Consider the following 25,881-nt stretch of genomic DNA (forward strand, 5'->3'; position numbering starts at 1 on the left):
CCAAAATGAGTAAAGTAATTTAGAGGACTGGCATTGAAGTTAGTCTTGCTCAAGAATTCTACTTTTCTGTCTTCTACATTTGGCTTAACTCCTGAAGTATAAAGATGGGCTAATTCTGTCCCACTTTTCCATATGTTAAAGGAGTGGTTTTCAAACATTTGGACAGCTGCATAGTTTTTGGAAATGCTTTATTACTGACTTAATAAAAAAAAGTAGCAAGATTCTTGTTGGGCGGTGGTGGCGCACGCCTTTAATCCCAGCACTCGGGAGGCAGAGCCAAGTGGAGCTCTGTGAGTTCGAGGCCATCCTGGTGTACAAAGCGAGATCCAGGACAGGCACCAAAACTACACAGAGAAACCCTATCTTGAAAAAAAACTAAAAAAAAAAAAGTAGCAAGATTCTTGTATACACTTTTATATCCAACCAATTTTAATATGTTCTTTTCAATGAAGTGTATAAAGAAAATCCACTTCACAGATAACAGGTGGTTAGGAAAGGGAAGACTACTTTCTTCTGACCTTGGGCATTCTCTTTTTACATTGTCACAACTTGCTAGTGGTAGTTCAGGCTTTCAAACTCTCCAAAGATGGTTTTGAAAGATTCTCTAGAATGAAGGGATTTGGGCTAGATTAACTGGATGGCTGGTTGGTTAGAATGAGATTGAGAAGGAAAAAAAAGTCACTGAATTTTTGACTGATGTATCAAATATGTAAAAGTTGGATTTATCTAGTTTCAGCTCACTGAAAGATAACTAACTAAAAATTAATGCACCAAATAAACTGGCTAATATTTGCTTCAATTTTTCATAAAAATATGTGATAACTTAGACTAGAGCAGTTATAGCCATTTTCCTCCAGAGCAAAACCAAACTTTAAAATTTTTTCAATAATTTGACAAACTTGTGCAAACTAGCTTTTAATTCTTTCTAACCCCTCAGTGCTGGACATTAGATCCAGGGCTTTGTATATGCTGCGCAAGTGCTTTTCTGCTGAGTTTCATCACAACCCTCAATGAATTTAGATGCTTTGAATTCTCAACAGTGAAGATCAGGGAGAGGTCTGAACATTTGGGATTTGTCTGTACATGATTTGTAGTTAATGCTATGTATGTTGAAGTTGTCCAGAGAAATACTATACTATTTTACATGACAGGGGACCAATCCTTGAGGAACTCTTACACTTCCAAAGATGGATATACAAATGCTAGCAAAGGGTAGGCCTCAAGAGCACTATCCAGAGACACAAGAAAAAACAAACAAAACCCAACATAGAGTGGTACAGTCATGGAGGCCAAAGAAAATGGTTGGGGTGGTCCAGTGAGTGGAACACTGCTGAGAAGTCAGTTAGACGAGGATAGAGTAGATTCTAGACTTAGCAATATGAAGGTTGCTGAGGATTTCAGGGAATTGACGAGGACAAACACTAGGATACAGAGTGGAATACAGAGGAGGAACTGAAGGCAGTGACTGGCAAGTATCTAGTCCAGATGCTCGGCTCTGACAGGGAAAGGAAATGCAGCTGCATTGGAATTTGAGGTAGAGGCTTGATCATGCAAGATTTTAAATCCCCCAAAATTTTAAAAGTAGAATTTGGTTTTGATTAGAGGGAAAGGCCTGAGAAAAACACACAATCAAGACAGTAGTGGTGTATTTACAGTAGCCACTTTGGAAATGTGTAGGGGAGAAAAAGCTGAAAATTAAGTAGGGCTCTTTAAATAGTAATTATAAGGCTAAGATAAGCTGTATAGCCCTTTGACTTAATTAACATGGTATAATATGAGTTATTCTTTAATTTTGAGTAACCTCATGAAGAATTTTTTGAGAATACATTGTGTGTGGCTAGTAGACTAGAACCAGTATTGGATCTGTCATCATCATTGTGATCACTTGAATTCATAATTAAGATTTTTAACATCTCTGATATAATTTTATGATGACATTCAATAAGAAAATGCATTTAAGTATTTACTTAGTAATTGTAGCTCAAATGTTAATTGTAAAATATACCACATTGTTATTGGTAACTTCTTTAGAAATTATTTTTTCTTATTTTTCCCTTTAAAGTAGAGTTTAAAAGGTAAATTTCTCTTCTAGGATTAGAATATGTAGTTATTTTCCTATAGCATCAAGAACCATTTTAGTTTATATGTTTAAAAATACACTATTAATTCAGACACAAAAATATATCACAGATATGATTAACATCAGCCTATAACTTGAGAAATAAAATACTTCTAATATTAAATCTACTATAAATTTAATGCCTCCCTCCACCTGTTATATTTATATACTCAGTGATTTCTTATGATAAAGGAATTTAGAAAGTCAGAACACCCTTTGAAGACTTATCTTAATGGTTCTTTAGTCTTTATTTCTTTAACAGCTAATAATATTAAACATGGTACATTTCCTGCAGAATGAATATGTCTTTTGTGAATAATCTACTCTGGAAATCTCATGAAACCACAAACTCAAGAGTAAATCTAACTTCCTCGTTGGATAAATAGCTTCTGAGCATTGCATAAGAACATGTCCATGTAGTTTTACTTTTTATGTATTTTTCTTACACTCTTTCCGAACTGTTATTTCATTGTTCTTCTTACTAAAAGGAGCCATGCAGAATTATGTGTACAGTAGCATAGGTAAGGTTACATGTCAATCCTGTGATTTCTGTGCTTGATCTCTATTCATATATACTACCTAGGTAAAAGAAAGATTTATTATAAAATAGAAGAGAATTGATCTCCAAGAAAAATTAGTTTCAAAATTTATAAAAGTATATTTTCACCTTTAATCTCAAGATGAGTTAGTATATTGCCTTAAAAAGAGAGTTGCATAGCAATGTGCCTTCTGTATAACTTTAGATTTGGTATATTTTTAATTATACAGACTTGCTATGTAGAAACAATTACTGATAGTCCACCAGTTTTTCTAATGATGGTATACTGTAGAACTTAATTCCTACCAACCTGGAGATATTCTTAGCCATTTACAATGTCAGAATCTGAACAAAAGAAGCAACAATTTGGGCTGTGCATCTGTCCATGTATTTACTGTTTAAACTGAGATCATCGACATGACAAAGAAAATGGTATTTTATTCAGCTACTACACTTGTGTCTCCAAACTACTTCTAGAACAGCCATATACAGAAGGGAGAATGTAAATTGGATAAGAACTTTCCCAGCTCTCTGTTAGCTCCTCTTCTCTTTGCCACTATCATTTTTATCCTGGACAGACCTTCACCGATGAATTACTTCCACAAATGCTCACTCATCTGATTCCAGCATGAATATTTTATAAGTATCATTATTTGTCCTTCAAGTCCCATAAAATATTTAACATTAAGTAGCTTAACTTAACATGGATCCTGAAAGGCCCAGCCATAACCCAGTTATGGGGAGAAAAAAAATCCTGTGACACTGATTTTACTTATTATAAGTTACAGTATTTTAAACAAGTAGATACCATGAAAAGATCCTATCTTAGACTCAAATATTGAGGGTAAAAAACTTATGCCTTTTGAACATAAAAGCTTGATTTTGAGTTATGGTTATATATGGTTACTAAATATGGATAGACATTACATACAATATTATCTAATTATTTTATATTTATTTTAGTTGCTAAAACGTGGAAGTCACTTTCTAAACAGGTAAGTTAAAGCTCTTGGTATACAACATATGCATGTACACACATGATACACACGTGTAGGCACACATGCACATTATCTGATTATATATAATTATATGTTTATATGTATGTGTGTGTGTTTTACAAATTGAAATTACATAATGGTGGTATTTTTTAGTCTTCATAGTGTCAGTAAATAAAGGTTGGCAATTCCATGTGCTAGTGAAGATAGAGGTTAATTGTCATGTGTGAGTATAAATTAGTCTTCCTTGTTTAGAAACAATTATCATTTCTGCTAAATTGAAGCTGTATAGACTCTTTACCCAACAGGTCCATGCCTGAGGTTAAATTCTACAACAGTACATTCACATGTACCTAGCAAAGTCCAACTTAATATACTTTATAACTAGGTCATTTCACATCTGTGTTCATACCTAGAGAAATCTTCAGTTACATACAGAAGAGGGTTCAGAAGTCCATAGACTACTCATCATGCTTTAAAAAACAAGCACATGAGTAATAGACCTAATACATTTTCAAAAAATATAACTCCATTCAGACAGAATTCAAAACTGGGAAAAGGAGACTACACTATTAAAGGATTCATCCACAGTTGGCAATACTAAGAGAAAAATTAACATAAAATTCAGACAGTAGAAACATCAGGAAGGGCCTCAAAGTAGCTTCTAATATACTAATGAGTGTCTGCTTTTAACTTAGCTACTTTTAACTTCCTTAACTAGTAAAAGGCAAATAAATGCTTCCTTGTGAAACTTCAGAAACATTCTCTTCACAGTTAAATGTAAGATAAAGGTACATGCTATCATAGCAAGAGAGCTAGCAAAGAGACATACCTCATTAGCTGAGAATTCTAGACTGCCCTGATAAAGTACCACAGCCTAGCGACTGAAACTGAATTTATCATTTCGTAGTTCTGCAAACTAGAAACTTAAAGTCAGGGCATTAGCAGGTTGGTTTATTCTGAGGATTTCCCCCTTTTCTCTGGCTGTCTTCTCACTCTGTTTCCACTTGGTCTTTCCTCTAATAATTTAGGGGGATCTCATAACAGTAGTATTTTTGAAGGACCTGTCTCCAAAGTAGCCAGGTTCTTAGGTACTGCATTAGGGCCATAGTATATAGTATGTCGAGGAGAAGGGGGAGGGTAAGAGTAGAGAGGAGGCATTGTAAGGACGACAGTAGTGGGAATAATACAATTAAAAATCATATCCAATGAAAGTTTTGCAGGTTACTACTCTATATAAAAATAAATAAATCAAAGTTAATAACAGGCTGATATTCAATTTTAAATTAATAATGACAATTATAAAAACTGCATTAAGATACATTTCACAATAGCAACAAAATCTATCATGTACTTAAAAGTGTACCATCTTAGCTGCTTTTCTATTTCTGTGACAAAGCACTAAGGCAACTTAGGATAGAAATGATTTCCTTGAGGTTGTGGTTCAAGATGGCAGGTCAAAGATGTGGCAGCAGAAACAGCTGAGAGCCCTCACCTTGATCCAAAAATAGGAAGTAGAGAGCTAGCTCAAAATGGAACAAGTCTTGGAAACCTCATATCTCACCCGCAGTGACATACTTCCTCCAGCAAGGTCACACCTTCTTCTTTTTTTGGTTTGTTTGTTTTTTGTTTTTGTTGTTATAATTTCTTAAAATTTTTTCATTTTACATACCAACCACAGTTCTCCTTCCCTACACTCTTCCCATTCCCTCCTCCCCACTCCACTCCTCCCACCCCCATTCACTCCTCAGTGAGGGTAAGGCCTCCCATGGGAAGTCAACAAAGTCTGGCACATCATGTTGAAGGCAGGACCAAGCCCCTCCCTGCTGCATCAAGGCTGAGCAAGGTATTCTACCATAGGGAATGGGCTCCAAAAAGCCAGTTCATACACTAGAGATAGATCTTGGTCCCACTGCCAGGAGCCCCACAAACAGACCAAGCCACACAGCTGTCACCCACATTCAGAGAGCCTAGTTTGGTCCCCTGCAGGTTCCCCAGCCTTCAGTCCAGAGTCCCTGAACTTCCACTAGCTCAGGTCAGCTGTCTCTGGGTTTCCCCATCATGATCCTAAACCCCCACCCACTGCTCATACAATCCCTTCTACCTCTCTTTGACTGGACTCCAGGAGCTCAGCCCAGTGCTTGGTTGTGGATCTCCACATTTACTTCCATCAGTCACTAGATGAAGGCTCTATAATGACAATTAGGGTAGTCACCAATCTGATTATAGAGGAAGGCCAGTTCAGGCATCCTCTCCACTATTGCTAGGAGTCTTAGCTGGAGTCATCCTTGTGGATTCTTCCTAGCACTAGGTTTCTCCCTAACCCCTTAATGGCTCCCTCTATCAAGATGGCTCTTTCATTGCTCTTCTTTTCTGTCCCTCCCTCTAGTACCTCCCCTCACACCCTCATGTTCTCATCCCCATCCCTACACCTCTCCCCTCTTCCCAGTTTACCCAAGAGATTTTATCTATTTCCCCCTCCCAAGGTGATTCATGTGAGTCCCTCTTAGAGTCCTCCATGTTACCTAGTTTCTCCGGGGTTGTGGACTGTAGCCTGGTTATCCTTTGCTTTACATGTAGTATTCATTTATGAGTAAGTACATACCATGCTTGTCTTTCTGGGTCTGGGTTACCTCACTCGGGATGATTTTTTTCTAGTTTGATCTGTTTGCCTGAAAATTTCATGATGTCATTTCTTTTTACAGCTGAGTAATACTCCATTATGTAAATGTACCACATTTTCTTTATCCATTCTTCAGTTGAGGGTCATCTAGTTTGTTTCCAGATTCTGGCTATTACAAATAATGTACTATGAACATAGTTAAGCAAGTGTCCTCGGGTTATGATTGTGCATCCTTTGGGTATATGCCCAAGAGTGGTATTGTTGGGTCTTGAGGTAGATTGATTCCCAATTTTCTGAGAAACCGCCATACTGATTTCCAAAGTGGCTGTTGTTTTGTCTCATTTACTGTCCTTTGCTTTACAGAAGCTTCTCGTTTTCAGGAGGTCCCATTTATTAATCATTTGCTCCCATTGTCTGTGCTACTGGTGTTATATTTAGGAAATGGCCCCCTGTACCACTGAATTCAAGGCTACTTACTGCTTTCTCTTCTATCAGGTTCAGTGTAGCTGGATTTATGTTGAGGTCTTTGAACCACTTAGATTTGAGTTTTGTGCATGGTGATAGATATGGACCTATTTGCAATCTTCTACGTGTTGACATCCAGTTATGCCAGCACCATTTGTTGAAGATAGTTTCTTTTTTCCAAGTTTTGGCTTCTTTGTCCAAAATCAGGTATTCATAAGTATGTGAATTAATGTCAGGGTCTTCAATTTGATTCCATTGATCCACATGTCTGTTTTTATGCCAATACCAAGCTGTTTTTATTACTATAGCTCTATAGTAGAGCTTTTGAAGTCAGGGATGTGATAAGGCCGCCCACACCTTTTAAAAACTCCCTAAACAGCCATCAACAAGAAACATATTATACTCTGGGGCCATTCTCATTCAAACCACCAAATTCTACTTCTTGGCCCCCATGACCTCTGGTGGCCATATCATAATGCAAAATGAGTTTAGTGCAACATCAGAAATCCTCATAGTCTTTCAGTTTCAACACCAATTTAAAGTCCAAAGTCTAACATCTCTTCTGAGACTCAAGGCAATTTCTTAATTTTAACACCTACAAAATCGAGCTGGGCGGTAGTGGCACACACCTTTAATCCCAGCACTCAGAAGGCAGAGGCAGGCGAATCTCTGTGATTTTGAGGCCAGCCTCGTCTACAGAGTGAGCTCCAGGGCAGGCACTAAACTACACAGAGAAACCCTGTCTCAAAAAACCAAAAAATAAAAAATAAAAAAAGTATATAACACCTACAAAATCAAAAGGAAATTACATACTTCCAACATACAGTGGCACAGAATATGATTGCCATTCCATAAGGGAGGCATTGCAGCATAGTGCGGGAATTCTGGACCGAAGCAGGACTGAAGACAGAAGGGCAAACTCCAAATCCTGTAGTTTTGTGTCTGGTGTCAGAGGGCTGAAATGGCTCTGCCCCTCCAGCTTTGCTCTTGGGATGGTTTCACTCCCTGTTGGCGCCTCTCCGCAGAAGCTCTCTCATGTCTCCAGCACCTCTAACATCTTGGAGATTCCAGCACAATCCAGGCTTCACTTTTACAGCTTCACACAATGTGGCCTTCAGGACCCTTCATGCAGTGCCTGGCCTCAGCCGTTCTCCTTTTTCGTGGAAGAAGATTGATAACCCCTTTAAAGCCAGAACCATGTAGCTGAGGCTGCTGGGTTCAGCTGCCCACTGGGATGGAGCCTTCTTGAATCAGATTTGCAGCAGCTTTCCTTTGTTGTTGATTTTTAGGAGGGGGAATCCCTTAGGCCTTTCCCCTTCACAAGTTGATAGCTACTTGCGACCTCCCCTTGAGGACACCACTCTCTATATTCTATTTTCAGTCAGGCCTTGCTTCAGTTTTATCTCTTTCAGCACAAGCCTTGACTTTATCATTAAATTTCTTGATGTTATTTTTCTCTTCCAACTGTACACTTCATATTTCTTTTGTTCCACATGTGCTTTTTCATTGTAGACCTGCATAGTAATTATAAATAACCATGTGATAGAGTCAATATCAGACTGTCTTGAAATCTCCTCTGCCAAAGAAATTAGTCCATTGCTTTTTAACTTAGCCTTAGGAAAATTCTTAGGACAAGGGCAGAAAGCAGCCACATTCTTTCCCACAACAGCACAAGAATGGCCTCTAGTTCAGTTGCTGTTAAAGCCCTTGCTTCCCTCTAAAGTCTCTTGAGCTGGGCCTCCACAGTCCACATACCTCTCAGGACTGTGTCCCAGGCTCCTAGTAGGATGGTCCATTAAGCCCTGTTTATAGTATTCAACCACTTTACTAGTCCAAAACCCCGAAGTCTTCCATATTCATCCAAAACCACATGGCCAGGTATGTCACAGCAACAGCCCACTCCCTTACCCCAACTTCTATCTTAGTTACTTTTCTGTTGATGTGACAAAACCCCAGGACCAAGGCCCCTTACAAAAGAAAGTGTTTAAGTGGGTTTGTGGTTTCAAAGGATCGGACACCATGATGGCAGAGCAAAGTCATAGCAGCAGGAATAGCTGAGAGCTTACATCTTGATCTGAAAGCCTCAAAGCTGATTCCCAGTGACATACCTCTTCCAGCAAGGCCACATCTCCTAATCCTCCCCAAACAGCCACCAAGTATATACTAGAGCCCAAGTATTCAAAGATTTGTCTATGGGGCCCATTTGCATTCAAACCACTACATGTACTTAACAGAGTATGTACAACATTTTTAAAATGTCTTTCAAGGACAGGAATAGATATAGTATCATGTTCATGGGTACTGAACTATTTATAATAATACTTATATCCAAATTTATGTACAAATTATTGTTAATATTAGTCTTACTCTAATATAATTTCAACAGATTCAATAAATTGATTTTAATTTTCACTTTTTGAAACATTTCAGTAAGGACTCTAAAATACTTAGAATGGTTTTGAAAAGGAAATAAAGAGGTGACAGGAATGAAAACAAGTGATTCATATTAATAAGATTGATAAAGATTAATAGTAGGTTGATAATTAAAATGATACTGTATCATTGCAAGAATATTTTAAGTAGATGAAGATGAATAATAATAGTAACAGAAAAATCCAGAGGCATTTTAGGGAAGATCTGTAAATCAGTAGAGAAAAGCCCCAATCATATGTAAGAATAATAGGCTTTCCCTATGGGGGCAAATGAAGCTAATCCTCATAATCCACCATCATATATAAAAGCTAATTGAAGATGGATTGTGTTCTTTTTTTTCCAAGCATCATGGCTAGTAACTTTAGGTTTCATTAAAATATATTTCACATACTTAGAAGGATGAACACGTCATAATACGCCATGGCAGTTGTGTATATGTACTATGAAAATCATCTCAAATTTGTAAAAGTACATATTGTATTTGTCACAGCATAGATACTTACCAACAGTGTTCATACTTTACCAATGGTTCATTCACATATATGATGATTATGTTTAAATAACCTATTATGTATCAAATACTGTCAGAGCTATCTAAGTAAATTGATAGTCCAGTGAACAGTTGGCTATAATTGTAAACAAATTCGAGAATTGTGCATATATTGGCTGTCTTATTCTTCCACCAATAAACATTAACGTATCAGTTGACTGTTAGTATCAAAAGAGATAATGTTCATGCTCAGAGGTAATGGAGATAATAAGTTTCAGGGAACTGGGAAATAGAATTGGAGATGCTTGTATATGTCCTTGCCTATAGTTATATTTTACCCTTATTAATTCTCAGGACTACACCTCACTCCACATAAACATAACTTTGGTACAGCACTGACAGATTTCTTAAATTGTGGGCCATTGTAAAGTATCATCAGATGCTTTCATGTGCAGGAGAAGAGAAGAACACAGTGCAAGCAGTTGAGCCTCGCAGTCCTGGCTACCAAGTGCTAGTGGTGCAGTTGGCACCTAGAAACGCTTTTCACAAAGATTCAGAGAATTTCAGTGCAGCACCTTCTCTCTTGCCTTCAAAATGTGATTTAAAAAAAATAACAACTTCTACCCACCTGAGTCTCAAGTCCTACCACCTTAGAATTTCCAAAAGGGGGGAAAAAAAAGAGTAACCTCTCCCCACATATACATCTTAGCTGAAAGGTCAGGTCTGAGTATCATGCAAATGTACTCATTCAGAAGATTCTTCTACCAAAAAGTGATATTCACTCCCATGAAGGGAGTGATACTTGTACCGACCAAAGAAAATAATGTCTTGAAAAGTATATGTGATTATTGTTGAGAGAAGTGAATGTCAGAAACTTTTATCCAACCCTAAAAGAATTCCATGATGCCCGAACTCAAAAATGTTTAAAGATTGTCATAATGAATATAGACTTGTTACACAGAGGAACAGGACGTCACCAAAAGTAATAGCAGAGTTATCAATGCCAGTTGGGTTTTTGTTTGGTGTTATATTGTGTTTTATTTATGACTAAAAACTATAAATGCTAAAATGTAAAAATTGAAGAACACATAAGAGGATCTTTTTAGATAAGATACATGAAGCAAACCACAAAAGAAATTACTGGCAGATTTTACTAAATTAAATAACTTAAACTGTAGCTACCCAAACAACAACACTAAAAGATATTTGATGCATAGGAAAATGCATTCATAATTTATTATCCAAAAAACAACTTTAAAAGAGGACCTTATAGTTGTCTAGAACTTGTGTAAATTGATACTAAAAAGATAATCATCTTAATAAGAAATGGACAACATAGCTTGAATAGCTAGCAAATACATATGAAATAGTTCAACTAATAACCAAAGACATGCAAATTAAAGCAGTGATGTTCTATTCCACAGACACCAGATGGCTAGCTTCCAGAAATTTGACAGTGTCAATACTGAGCAAGGGCATGAAGGAACCAATTAAAAAAATAGATGATGCCTTTGCTTTGGGGAGGGATATGGTAATGGCTGATGAAATTTAAAATGTATATTTGAGGTCCTATTAATAGGTATGTATGCTAAAGAAAGGTTTAAATGTTCACACCTGCTCTCTTATTCATGTTTCCTGACACACTGATGGAAGAGTGAAAAATTTAGAAACCATATAATCATTGGGGAAATGGATCAAATAATTGTAAGTAGCATACCATGGATAACATAGTAATACAGAATGAAATAAATGTGTTAGAGCTGTGTGTATCCAGTTTTAGACCTAACAGATACAGTTAAGCAAACAGCTAGTGGCAGGATGCTGATGTTTTCTAGGCCCTAGGAAGTCAAAATAATTTTCCTGATTCTGGGAAGCTGTTTTATTCAGTCTCATTCTCTCACAGGTGTCAGTAGATTTTTCTAAAGGCTGTATGATGAGTGATGTTATCACTCTTGACAGCTAATGGAGTGTGTGGTTGTGTGTGCTTGTACTTTAGTTTTTCATTTTTCACATTTAAATAAACATTGATGAATACTATACAGATAAACATCTTTTGTGTCCTTAGTATTTTAAAAATGTAAACAGCTAACTTTCAAAAGTGCCGTTTTAAAAATCCACTGTGTAGGCATTAACATCAAAATAAAGACTGTTTGACATGAAGATATATTCATATTATGTAAAAAACAAAGTAAAATACAAAACAGTATATAGAGAATAAAGATTTAATATTTACAATAATAAATGGCTATATACAGTATCTATGAGAGAGTTAGATTAAAAGAATATTAAATAAAATTGAAGTGTGTTTTGTCTTTGAATATAATTTTTCTTTTCTAAACCTACAGTTTTCCTATGCAGTGTGTGTGTGTGTGTGTGTGTTTGTTTGTGTGTGTGTGCACTAACTATATTACTAAAAAACTATACTCATAATTTTAGAAAATTATGTAAGTACTTTAAAAACACCTATAACTTTAGGAAAGTAAAATTAATTCAGCAAATGTGTATTTGTTTCCTACTTGCAATGCTGCAATGTAATTGTGGCACTGGACGCCCCAGAATTAGTATCTGACTCCAGTAATTTAAAGACATAGTGCCCAACAGACTGCTCTCTTTACAGGTGTGTACCCCAGTTCAGAAGTCTCAAGGTGCCTCACTTCTGACCTTACAGGCTACAGTTCCAGGATTTTCCTACATCTGGTGTAGTAGTTTACTAAAATGACCCATAGAACTCAGAAAATGCTGTAGTTGGGATTACAGATAAATAACATTTATTAAGACATCCCAACTGAAGAGACAGACTAGTAGGTCTGGAAGCGTCCTGACCAAGAATGTCTGTCCTCTCTGCATGTGGAGGCAGTCTGTCGCTCTCCGAGCATCTTCATGGGCTCCAGTGAGCTCAGAGTCTAGACTTGTCTTGGGTTTTACTTCTGAGGTGTAAGTTTCCAAACTGTTGATCATGTCTTTATCTCTGTCTCCACCTCTCCTTGCTCCCATCCTTTGTTCTGGTGAACAAACACCATCCTGAGTTATTTCCTTAGTGTACACTCAAGTGTAACTAATGGATTTCGTCTTCCTCACAGGAGTTGGAGACAAAGGCCAAATTCATTTTATGTGGAACAGTAGTATAATAGAAAAGATAAGTATTGTGAGTGAGGAAACAAATTTCCAGCATGAATGGATATACAAAGATTTTAGTAAATGTTAAGAATCAAAATTAGCAGATAACAAAAATGATCACTAAAGCAATTAGATGACCTAGGCCTGGAGAAACTATATTTTTATTAAAAATAACTACTTGAAATCAATGAGAAGCAGTTTCTGTAATTTGCTTCTATGTGCCTGACTTGTGAAAATTACTTGTCCAGTTTAGGTCTAAGTAAAATATGTGTGAGAATTGGTTACTAGAATTAAATAAGCTATTACGAGTCGATTGTTAATCACATAAAGGACTCTCAAAAAAAGTAATTGATTTTTAAAATCAGAACAGAGATTGGAGTACATAGTTATAATAGGAGAAGATCAATATTTATACAAGAGAAATAGTATAAATTTAAGTATGTACAGTGTATTGAGGATTTTTTAATCTCTTAATTTGACAAAAATATTTTAGTTTCATCTAAACAGTAAATAGCCTAGTCTTACCTGTTTGCCATGGTCCCCTATTGGACACTGCTCATCAGCTTGGCATCTGTTACCTGCAGTGCAGATAAATCCCTGTGAAGGGAATGAATGCTAGAATCTACACACAGGCTTCCAGGAGTCTGGAAAGCCCCTCAGAATGCCCCTGCTTTTGACATCCCAAAGGTTTCTTTTTTTCCTGATACCTCAGCTTTGCAATTTAAAAATATTGTTTATAAACACCACAGAGCACTTTCTAGATTCCACTTACCAGGAAAAGTCTGTTTGAAGTATTCTCAAACTTGAATGTGCATAAAAATCACCTGGAGGTCAGGGAAAATGCAAGTCTAGTTCAGAAGGTCGAGAGGAAATGCTACTCTGCATTTCCATAAGCTTTCAGATGACACTGGGATTGTTGGAAACCAGTGTGACAAATAAGGATCAGATCTAGAATTGGAAGTGACTTCTACATTAAAAATGTTTTACTGAGAAAAGTAATTTTTAAACTTCAAATTATCCTTTCACTGGTTTTCCTTATAGTCAATCATTTTATAGTTGTTTCCTTTTTATTTTTATTATTTTTGCAGAATATGTATAATCTGTCCAAATATTTTTATATAAGCAATGTTCAACTGTTTAAATTCTCCAATAATTTCTCACCAGCAGTGATAATTTACTTTAAGAAAGATGAGTACAAATCAATATTCCATTTACCCAGTATTAAGATTCTTTGCATTACCATTAAAATACTCTATTCATTCTTAGCATATTCCTTTGCTCATACGTTTCTTTTGCTCAAACTCAGATAAATCCAGGCATGCAGCAAAGAAGAATATGGAGACAGCTGGTCACCTGATTTTAATGAGGAAATCTACATGGCTTTTATAAAACAATCCCTTGTTCCTCGCTCCAGAACTCAAGCTTGCTGTTTTATCTTAACTTAGTTGTCTTGCTATATGCATCTAGTTAGGAAATTTATCTGAAATTTTGAATAGTTCTAATTAAGTTTAATATAGCATCTTTAGCATATATTTGATATTTGCATTGTGGTCAAGTATTTGCCCACAATGTAGTGGAATAAAGTGCAGGTATAGAATAAGATGATTAATGTCACATTTCTGGTCATTTAAAAGGAGAATTTCCTGGGGAGGATGCTTACATTTTTTTAAGATTCATGTTGAAAGAAAGTGATTTGACTACTAATCAGTATTCCAATCCTTCTTTTATAGGAATTAAGTCAGATGCTCTCAGAAACACCACCAGTTTGGAAGGGATCATCAAAGCTCTTTCGAAATCTTAAAGAAAGAGGTAAGCTAACCTTAGTGTCTGTGTATTTTAATATTGACATGGATTGAAAATTGTATAGATATATTTTCAATCCATATATATATATATATATATATATATATATATATATATAAAACCAAATGCAAATGTTTCTGGGTTACTAATAAAATTTGGTATAGTGTGATTAAGGACTATGTTGTCACTATATACGTACACAAATATATATACTTTCAGACCTCTTTAGCATCATTTTCAACCATACTGAAAAGCATTTTAAATTTGCTCATAGGAAATACTTTTCAAAAATATTAGATCTTCAAATGTTAGTTTTTATCATTCCATTTTGCATCTAAGGAATAATAGTTACTTCTCCAGTTCATGAACATACAAGGCTAGCTTGTGCTACGTGATGCCTTGATTAAAAGAAAAAGAAAGAAAGAAAAAAAGTATCTTGGATTTAATTGCAGTTTCCTTTTATAATATTTTCCCAGTTGTTCACATGAATGAAAGAGACACTTTTATTGTGGACATTTTTAAAAACTAGGATTGAAATACTAGATTCAGGTATATTAAAATACTCCTTGGATATCTGGGCATGGTGGTACATTTCACTATTCTCAGCTTCTCTGGAGCCTGAAGAAGGAGGATTTTGAGTTTACAGCCAAAGTAGACTACATAAGCAAATACATCTCAAAAAACAAAAATATTCTTAGAACATTGTATTCATATTTTAGAGTGAGATAATAGCACTGAGAATGTTCAAAACTTAAAAAGAATAGGTAAGTATAATAAATTTTAAATTTTTTGCCTTAATATATCTCATGGGAAAATAAATGAATCAAATATAATCTGAAAAAATTGCATGGAAGAAATAAATCTTTTTACCTAAGAAAAGGTTAGCCTGGAAGACCTAACCCTCTACATGTTATATGCATTTTTTTATATTTTCTTTCTGCCTTTGTTTATTTTTCAGGAGAGTATTCATTTAGCACTGTTCAGTAAAAGTTTCTACAGTGATGGAAGTGTCCATATTTCTTTTCTATTTTGTATAGAAACCATTGGCCAGTTATGATTACTGAGGTCTTCAAATGTTGCTGCTGTAATGGAGGAATGAAATTTTATTTGGATTAGTCTAAATTTCAATACTACACCTGCTCATTAATTACCTATGGGATATTTTGTATCTGTCTCATATTCTTGATATTAGCAAGATCATTAAACCATAGTCTTATAAGACTTTAGAACCAGCTTGCTAGGTGGTTGAGAAATACTGAACTTGATTTGTGTGTGTGTGTGTGTGTGTGTGTGTGTGTGTGTGTGTGTGTGTGTGTGTATACAGAGATTAAGTGGTGGGAAATTTTTAAAGCTAAATCTTCACAGCTACTAAATATTAATTTAAAAATTTATTTTATCTTTTTAGCTATAACTGAGTAAAAAATTAAGCAACTTCTTATAAAAGCAGTATGTAACACTTAGGAAAACATGCAATAGATCAAGAAATAGTAATTTAACACTGTCATGTTTTTAAGGAAATTCTTAAAAATTTTTAATTGAATTTTTAAAACCTAGTTGTCATTTCTTCTCCCTTCCTCTCCACTACTCAAGACAAAGCCTCTTTAAATAGCCCAGAGCTGTCCTTGAACTTACAATCCTCCTGCTTAAGGCTCCTGATTGCTCTGCTTTAGTTGACATCTTCTGTATCCTTTACTTAGAAAGACTGTACCATTACTATATAGTACCAATTGATGTTATGTTATTGTTTGTCCTACTTTTAGCCTTAAGCAAATCAAAGGGTTAATCTTCTAATTTTTTTTTCTGGTTTTCTGTTTATAGTTAGGAAGCATTGGGAGTCTGTAGTTCAGGTTCAGCAGTATTTTCTTTTATCCTTGACCATTTTCTTTAAATTATATCACTTTCTTCTCACTTCCTGTGTGCATAGTAATCCAACTCAGTAACCAGGTAGCCCTACAGAAAAATGTCTGACATGACTCTCTGCAGTCAGTTAGTCATTCTGTTAATTAATCCTTTCATAAGAGAAACCTTGAATTAGTCATCATTAAGTATATGGTATTTTAAAGTTCTTTATATCAACTATAATATTTTGTCATCTACTAAGTAAACTAGAACAGTAAGAGGACTCTTAAATAATTATATTTTTACAGCCATTGACTATTTCAGAATCTCTCTCCCATAACGTTCATGGCAGTCATCCAGAACTATCTGTCTCTAGGTCACAATATTCTAGTATAAACAGAAGAGAATCCTTTCCCAGTCTCATGGGTAGTTCCCTTCATGTCCCTGACAAACTGCCTGAGTGACTCCTAATCTCTTCATTCTGTAACAAAGAGTTAATGGAGCCTCAAAGAACATCAGATAAGTGGAGATTTAAAGTCCACAATCTATTTAAGGGTGCTTTTTTTAATACCTTTTACCGAACATCAGATTGACTGCAATCTAGGTAAATATTGTAGATTTATTCCTGAACTTAATTTTTTCAGTCTTTTCTTGGCCAATTAAGCTATTAATTCTAGCTTTAAAAGTAGAAAAGAGTAGCCTTGAAGTGAAAAATGTGATAACAGAATGTGTATTTATTTACTTCATATACATTCTTGGTAAAACTTATAGTTATGGGATACAGAGAACTCTCAATGCAAAAAACATAAAGTGAGGGCCACTGAATTAAAAAATCCTTAGAGTCAATTAACGATAAAAACTGTTATAAAAGTAGCAAATGATCATTTGACAGAAAAAAAACTGGGAAATGTAAGGTTTTATTTTTGAATGTTACACATCAAATTTCTAAGCAAGTAAATATAAGTGTCTTATTCAAGTGTTACTAAAAAGTGACTAGGTTTTTCTGACCTTTTTATGTTTCACATAGTAACAACAAGTAACAAATTTCAGAGTTAAACTATAAATAAACATTAGCATGTTGCTTTTGTTGCCAGTATTTTTATCATGAATGGATGTTTTGTAGGAATTTTTATAGTGGCATGTGGAAAAATTTAAATAAAATGAATTTTGCTACATTTGCAATGATTTTATAATATTGTAGTCCCATTTAAAACAATATTTAGCATATACTTTAAAACTATTCATAGTTTTTATTATATACAATATTTAACTTTTATGTTTGTGAAATGTAAGTTAATATTTTATAAAGCATAATTGACACTATTTTCTTCTAGGTGTGATTTCTTACACCGAATATCTTTTTCTTTTATGTATTTTAACAAGTAAGTAAACTCATTAAATTTATTTCTAGATGTATTTTTCCTTATGATCTTAAAAATATACCATAGCATACTATTGGAAATTACCTGTGTATGTCAGTTGTTGAGCAAATTCATGTCTAGATATCACAGGAAAATGTCAAGTATAACACTGTCAGTGTCAAGAACCTCTATATTTTGGCTTGTGACAATAATAAAATGTTCATCAATTATATATTACTCTTTGGGGTATAAGCTACATGAGACCCTAAAGATCAGAACTTACAGTAATTTATAAAGTTTCTATTATATGCATTTAAACCAGGTTTCTGCAAGTCTAATGTGAAAGAGTAGCAAGTCTTGAGTCTCCTAACTGCTGGTGAGTCTGTCCAGATGCCCGTCGTCCGTCTGCTGCAGTGGTTTAATCTAGCACACACGCAGCAGTGTGTATGACATGTATGGAAGGTTGCCTAGAGCTTGGGTTCAGTTTCTTTTCGTGCAGTGGAGGACACTGTGTGTTGCACTCCCTGTGCTGCACTCCCTGTGCTGCACTCCCTGTGCTGCACTCCCTGTGCTGCACTCCCTGTGCTGCAGCTGCCTGGCCTTCCCATGCCTTGGGCTCCCTCCCCAGGGGGCAGTCCTGGTCAGTCCTGCTCTCAAGAGCTCCCTGAGAGTAGTAGCGTTCTGGTTTCCTTTTGAAACACCAGAGTCCTTGCTTGGCCCCACTCTTCAGACAGCTCTCTGGCCCTTCTCTTTAATCCCTGCATCATGCTTCATTTTCTTCATAGAACTCAGGTTGTTTGAAATGATTGGTTATGTGGTCAGTCTTGTGGTGGCTGTGAAAGGTCAAAAAGAAAATTGTTTCTTGGACTTTGGAGGGCCTGGAATTACACATGAAAACATTTTATAAAAGCTTCTGATTTTTCAAGCTCCTGAAAGTTTAACCCCAGATCTGTACTCTCATGATCACATTTATTCCACAGGTGGTCTTAGATCATTTTTTCTGAAGAATTTGAGCTGGTGCATTGTGCTGTATCACTCTTTTCTGCCACTTTACGTAGTTGGAAATACTGAAAAAACATTCAAATGCAGTGACCTCCTAGTTCCTTTTTAACAAATAGGCAGAATTTGGATATTTGTTTAGAGGGACAGATGTCAAATATTTCCTTTAATGCGATGCAATAAGTAACAGTCAAGTACTTTGAGATCTTATTTTCAGTTCTGTTACTAAGTCTGCAATACATGAAGCAGAAATATGTATCCTTTAGTATAACTGTAATTGTACTTAATTTATAGTAACATAATGCTTTTCATTTGTTGTTTATTTTCTGCAGTATATGTGTCTGTCTGTTGAATGCATGGATTTTATACTTTTAAATACATTTTTTCCATTTTATGAAAACTTTCTGTTGTTTTTTTTTTTTTCTGGCAGAACCTCATGCAGGTTTTAGAATAGCTTTCAACATGTTTGACACTGATGGAAATGAGATGGTGGATAAAAAAGAATTCTTGGTGGTATGTACATGATATACTGACGTTTCTAACACTTAAATACTGCTTACTTATATGTTATGTTTTTGTGTTATTAGGACCATTAATTACTATAATGTGATGTTTCACCTGAATCTAATAAGCAAGTATGTACTTCAAGTAATGTTTACATTATGGAAGTCTAAGTGATATTGGGTTTTTAAAGTTGAATATAGTTGGAAGTTTGGAATTTGTCAGATATCTTCTACTTGATGGATAATAGGCTGTCCTGAGATTATGTTTGTCCAGCTAACACTCAGTTTCTGTCACATCGGCCACCTTGCCGTAGCTCTTTACCATAGGAACCTTTCCTTTTGTCAGTTTGACCTCACTTTTCCCTTTCCTTTTCTCTTCACTCACTGTTACCTTAGACTTTAAGTGTGCAGACCCACTTCCCTGTTCCCTTCCTTTTCTGTGACCAAGAGCTTTGACCTCTGGTCTTCCTCTTCTGCTTACTCATTTTCCCATCGCCCCTTCCAAATTGTTTTTTTCTTCTACTTCTGTATCCAACGTCTGTTTCTGTGGCAAAATGCTTTCTCTGGTTGTCTTTTTTTTTCTTCTGAAAATGTGTGTGATAGAGGGTCTTTGTAGACATCACGGCCAACAGAGTAATGATTCGCATGAGGCAAGAAGGAAGTCCAGTTCAACATAACTCAGTAGCTTGTGTTGATTCAAACTTCTAGAATCTGATGCGGGGCAATTTATTTTAGGCATATTTAAGCACAGCACAATTTGGGGAAAGTTTTCTGATGATAATTGACTCAATCCCCTACACACAATAAAGCTTAAGTCATGACTACATCAAAACTCTTTGTAAGTTACATGTAACCTCTTCCATAAAGATGGGTTCTATAGATTAACCACATGTGACTTCTTAAGGGTCTTGGGGAGGATCTGGTGTGGCCTGACCATACAGATAGCACAATCACCAGGCAGTTAACCACATCCGTGCCCTGCTTTCTGGGTGGAACACAGGTTATTTTTTAAACATTAAAACATCTCTTCCTTTGGAGAGAGACCACCCTGTGTGTTTACCGTTCTTAGTTTCCATTGTGCTCATCTGTGAGCACAAAGACCTCATGGCCTCTACAGTAATGGAAGCAGGGTCAGAGTTTAAAGATGAATAATACTGTTTACAGCTGTAGCTGGCATTTATTTAGAAATAATAGACAAAGTGCTAGGTAATTTTTTGTGATATTTATTTTGTATAGCACTCTATAAGGCAAGAGATTTTCCTTATTTTTCAAGTATGGAAAATGAGCCTTGGACAATTTATCTGAGAAATGATATCAGCAGTATACTCTCTACAATGTACAGTTACTGCAAGAACTTTACAGGTGATCTTGTCCTTTGTTCATACATCAACAAATCAGAGCAGTGAGAGCTGTGTGGCCTGAAACAACATTAGTGTGAGACCAAAGCTGGACTCTACCAGAGTCCTTGGGGACTGCTTCCATGTTCTCTACAGCCCAACAGTTCCATCTCTTCTGTCTATGCCTCAGACTCAGATCTCATGCCTTTGTGTTGAGATCTAGGGAAATGATAACATTAGAGACATTTAATTCAACTGTGAGTTTCCAGTACCAAAGAATGTATTTTTTCTTGTGAAAAATGTTTCAGTCAGAAAATATACCTAGAGTAGTTTAAATGTTGGTGAAATTACGTTGCTTGTTTTTAGGATGTATTTAGCATAGAGTAATGTATAGGTACCTCAAAATTCTGATGGAATTCAATTCCAGATTCATTTTCTTATAGCTTCAGGAGATATTCAGGAAAAAAAATGAAAAGAGAGAAACTAAAGGAGATGAAGAGAAGCGTGCATTGCTGGTAAGACATGCCTTATAGTAGTTTCAGGTGGGTTTTCCAGGTGAGAATTACTTGGTACATGTTGAAAGAGTGTAACATCTAAAATTTGAATCTTTTCCTTTATTGAAACCTTTCCAAAGGTTTAATGTAGTAAAATTACTTCAGTATCTTATACATCAATATCAATATTTATGTAAATATTGATATTAAATATCTGTACCCACAGTCATATTCATTAAACCACTTTCATCCATGCTGTTGTTATTTGTGAGATTTGAAGGGTATATATCATATAGTAGATTAATAAGATCATTATGCATGTAAAAATTTAAAGGTGAATATGCAAAGGTTTAATTATGTGAATGAATTTAATGATAATGTAACATAATGAATGGTAAATATAAGGGATTAATAATAATAATAATAATAATAATAATAATAATAATAATATGGACTTTCTGCATCTCTTAGAAGTAGTATAGATTCCTCTGGGTTACATATTAGTGCTTTGTTCTGAAGTTAGAATTGACAGTGTTTTATCCTTTCAGTCTTCATTTTATTTTCCCAAATATTTCAGTCTTGATTAACAGGCCAGTTTACATAATAAAAACAACAGACTGGCCCTAAGCCTTTACTATCAACTGCAGGACTAGGTTCTTTTCATGCATTTTGTCATTTAATCTATCCAACAACCTTCCTGTTGTACATAATTATGGATGATGAAACTGACCATTATAAAGTTTAAATATTTTATCCAAAGCTATAATACTGTTCAATGGCAAAGTCACAGTTTGAACCTGTGGTGGCCAGCTCTGAATTCCATACTTTTACCCATCTTCAGTTATTCATTTGCTACTTAAATACCAGAAAATGCTATATTTTTGTTGCCATATAACAGACACTTGGCTAGAAGTATGGTTCTGGTCATTAGCATTTTTAAAATACATTGGATAGCAAAGGGAGAGGGAACTGGAAAACTGCCACCAGCACACAGTGGGGAGTCAGCATCAGCACGAAAGCCAAGATGAAGGAATTTTAAGACATTCAAAGCAAGTATGTCATGATAGTGATGGAATCACATTAACTTGGATTAATTAGGCAAAGTCTAGGTAAATTATGAAAGCTCTATTTGATCATCTTATCCTAGATGATCTCTTATTTCCGTATGTTAGTGATGCATTCCCTAGCAAATATATTGGGAAAGAAATGTAGTTTTAAAGTTTAAAACATAGTTTTAAACAAGTAAAAATAACACATAAGTTGTATAGAACTTTATATTATATATGTAAATGATTTCATTACAGTATTTAATCTCAAAGGCACCTCAGAGATGTTAACCTTAATCTAAATAGCACTGTTAAAAGTTCATTATTTAATTTAGTCATCAGATGTTCCTCTCAGTGATTCTGAAGTAGTCTTTAGTTTACCTCTCACTGATAGCACCATTCAGCAGCACAGTGCTCTACAAATCCTCATTTCTGTATTTGATAGTGACAGTCCTTGGTTTCAGTATATTAGTCATATTTCAAATAATACAAATCTGAATTGATTTTATACTATTTTATCTATAGAGGATCAAGTAAAATACAGATGGTTTTGTCAAGTTAATACAAATGATAGTAAACATGTACATGTATTCTAAACATTAGGTTGAACTTGAAGCAACTAAAATTTATCTTATAGCAAAAAATAAGAAAAATCCCCAAAAGAAAGTAAACCAGGCTCCTAAGCTAACTTTGGAGGGTTTGAATATTACCTCTATGATGCGTTACCTGTGTGATCTTCAGCAAGATTCTTAACCTCTCTTCTCAGTATTTTTAGTTTTACAAATGGTAGAATAATGTGGTCACCATCTGTAATTTTATGAGGATTAAATAAGCTAAAATGCTTAGCTATTTACCAGTAGAATATATAGTTATAAAAATAAACATTAAAAATGTTAGCTAATGGACTTGATAGCAACCTCATGGTTTCTTTAGCCAAAAATTAGCATATGCAAATCAAAATTATAAAATACTTCCATGTCAATAAAACCCATAAATGAACATTGTGTTCTGAAGCCTGTGCTAAGACCACACAAAGTTCTACTCCCCTGTAGTCTTCATCACATTTCTGCCGGTAAGTATATGCTCACTGCTTCCCAGGGGAGCAGAGTCTGTTGTCCTACAGTGATAGTGCCACTAGGGTTCCAGAGCAGGCCTCTCATACCATTGTCACCAGCATGCTGCTGAATCTACCATTCCCATCTTAGGGAAGATCCTGGGACCTCTCCACAGCATCCATGCCTAAGAGGAACATGTTTACTCACAGCCGTAGTTCTTTCACATATATCTGAAATGGCTGAAATGAGCACAGATTCATTTGATGTTTAATTATATTAGATTTTCAAAACTTTGCTACTCATCTTTAACATTTATCTCACTTGTGTGTGTGTGTGCTTTATAGAGAATTTAGCATAATGATTTGCCCTTCCTAATTGATTATTTTTGTCGTCTTTTTCTTTTTTTCTTTTGCTGTACTTGGGTTCATTCTGAAATGTGACACTTCATTTGGCCCTTTGTGCTGTATGTCAGCGTCTTCAACTTTATGGATACCATTCTCCTACTAATAGTGTATGTACAACACTTTAAATGTTCCTTATGTATATAGCCCTCACCTGTTGTATTAGATAATGTTATTTCTTCGTATAAAGCAATATCTGCTATTTAAACTGTTTTGGAATTTGTTAATACAGTAGGATGCGATCAACCCAAAATTTCTTTTCTTGATTTATGAGACAAAAATATAAAAAGCAATTGTATATCTTTATTAGTTATATATCTGTAAATTAAAATAAATGTGAGTGAATAAGTACCACTAGAAATTTTGGTAGAGTAATTGAAATTTTATATTTTTCAGCAATTTATGAAGCATTATACAAAAATAATAGAGCAGATAGGCTCTCTTCCTGAAGAACACAGGTATTTTAAGAACTAAATTCAGACTTCAGTCAATGCCAATAAAAGCATGTTAATGAATAGACTTTTCAATTTTCAGTTTTCATCTTTTTCTGAAACTCTGTTGCCTGCCTACTTTCTCTGATCTATTAAAAGGATGTATAAGATGCTACTCGTTACATTACTACACAAAGATGATTACGAGTTTTGTTCTTTTGTTGTGAAAATTTCTATAAGTGCTCTTCTTAATTGCTATAATTGCTCTTGCTTAATTCTTAATTTAGAAAAAATTCTTAATTTTCTGTTCTCTTGAGAATAAACTTATTGGTTAGCCCAGCACATAAGAACTTGCCCAGAATAGACCTAACCTTTTCCTATAAACATATGCAGTTCATTTGATTTTCCCAGGTATCCTTCAAGCCTATAAAGGATTCCTCAAACTATAGAAATTCTACCTGAAAGTCCTTAAATTCAGGGACAAGTGTTTAAGGTGTCATGTACAATTCTAAAAGTGGGCATATGACCTTAGTACTATTTAATTAGCTACTCTAAACTGTAAAAATACTTATTTGGATTTGAACAAATACTGGAGGCAGTTTCAGCATCAAGTAAGCACAGGGTATCCTGCCTACTCATAAGGAACAACAGGGAATAATTGGAGAGCAAGGCAAATCTATGGGGCTCACATATCTGATTGTTTAAATTTGTCTAAGAAATGGAAACATTTTCTATAAAATGTACAGCTGCTTCCCAATAAGAGAAATTTTTAGTTAATTTTAGAAGTATTTCCCTGATAATCATTTAAAATTTTGTAAGAACTTATAGAATGAAAATCTTTGGAATATCATATGTACTTTTAAACATATTGTTAATAGTATTTATGACATTATGGTTTATTATCCATGTCATTGTATGAGCCACTTTTTAACCATGGCAGTTTCAATGCTTCCTTTAATTTCATAAGTAGTTACCATATAGTTCAAACTGTACAGACTTTACAGTCTCAGGGGTTAAGAGATTATCAATAGCCAGATTTAAACAGTGTATATTTTATTTATATTATCCTTGATGAGGAAAACATATTATCTTTTTTATTTTATTGGTTAGCACATTTTTCATTTTATTTTATTGAAGACAGCTTCTGTCCTCATGTGAAATGCATGTGAATGTGATGTAACTTCATGATCTTCTGATCTACATGGTCAAATGGATGACATAATTTAACTCTCTTAAGAACTGGTTTGATTTTATGAAATTTTTTCTATAGTAGAAGTCAGTCAGTAATGATTTTCCTGAAGTGCCTTCAGCAAGGAGGTGGGATCTGGACTGGAGACAGACACTCTGACCTCTCAAGTAGCCTGTTCCAAGATGAATTCTTCCTGCAGTCGGTTCTGCCTGTTTTCTTACCCTGCTGCAGTGAAAGACTGAGGCTATTCCCTTGTGTCTATGAATATAGCAGTTACTTCAGTAGCTCTTCTGCTCAAAATAACCCAGATTCTTTTCATTTTTCTCATGTAGTCAAGTCTTGGTTATTTTTCCACCGTGATGAAAAAAATACAAAAAGAAGGTCAAAAGAATGAATAATTCAAATAACTCAAAGATCAAGAATGTTTGACTTCAGCATCCCCCATACAGTTTTTTAGAATATTGTTCTTAACTACCCTAATTACATTACTATCAGAAAATACGTCAATTTTTAATACCATTTCTCTGGTATTTCATCATATGTTGAACTGTGTTTTATGGGCTAAATGTTGATATTCATAAATAATCTCTATTTTAAAAGAATGTGTCTTTTTTGGTTTATGATGCAGAGCTATAATATATCT

At 35.0% G+C, this 25,881-nt stretch overlaps 1 protein-coding gene across 4 annotated transcripts in view; it reads left to right on the plus strand.

Moving 5' to 3' along the window:
* Positions 1-25,881, plus strand: part of Micu3 (mitochondrial calcium uptake family member 3) — an 86,263-nt gene that overhangs the window by 36,222 nt on the left and 24,160 nt on the right. For 3 of the 4 annotated variants that reach the window (XM_059245053.1, XM_059245056.1, XM_059245055.1), the window contains exons 3-8: positions 3,621-3,652; positions 14,511-14,589; positions 17,757-17,804; positions 19,213-19,295; positions 21,066-21,137; positions 23,690-23,728. In XM_059245053.1, the coding sequence (XP_059101036.1) occupies positions 3,621-3,652; positions 14,511-14,589; positions 17,757-17,804; positions 19,213-19,295; positions 21,066-21,137; positions 23,690-23,728 (353 nt within the window). The remainder of the gene's footprint in view (positions 1-3,620; positions 3,653-14,510; positions 14,590-17,756; positions 17,805-19,212; positions 19,296-21,065; positions 21,138-23,689; positions 23,729-25,881) is intronic. The other variant, XM_059245054.1, reaches the window with a different exon arrangement.

This window comes from Peromyscus eremicus, chromosome 17 (assembly GCF_949786415.1).
Source record: "Peromyscus eremicus chromosome 17, PerEre_H2_v1, whole genome shotgun sequence".
In the NCBI taxonomy this organism is placed as follows: Eukaryota; Metazoa; Chordata; class Mammalia; order Rodentia; family Cricetidae; genus Peromyscus; species Peromyscus eremicus.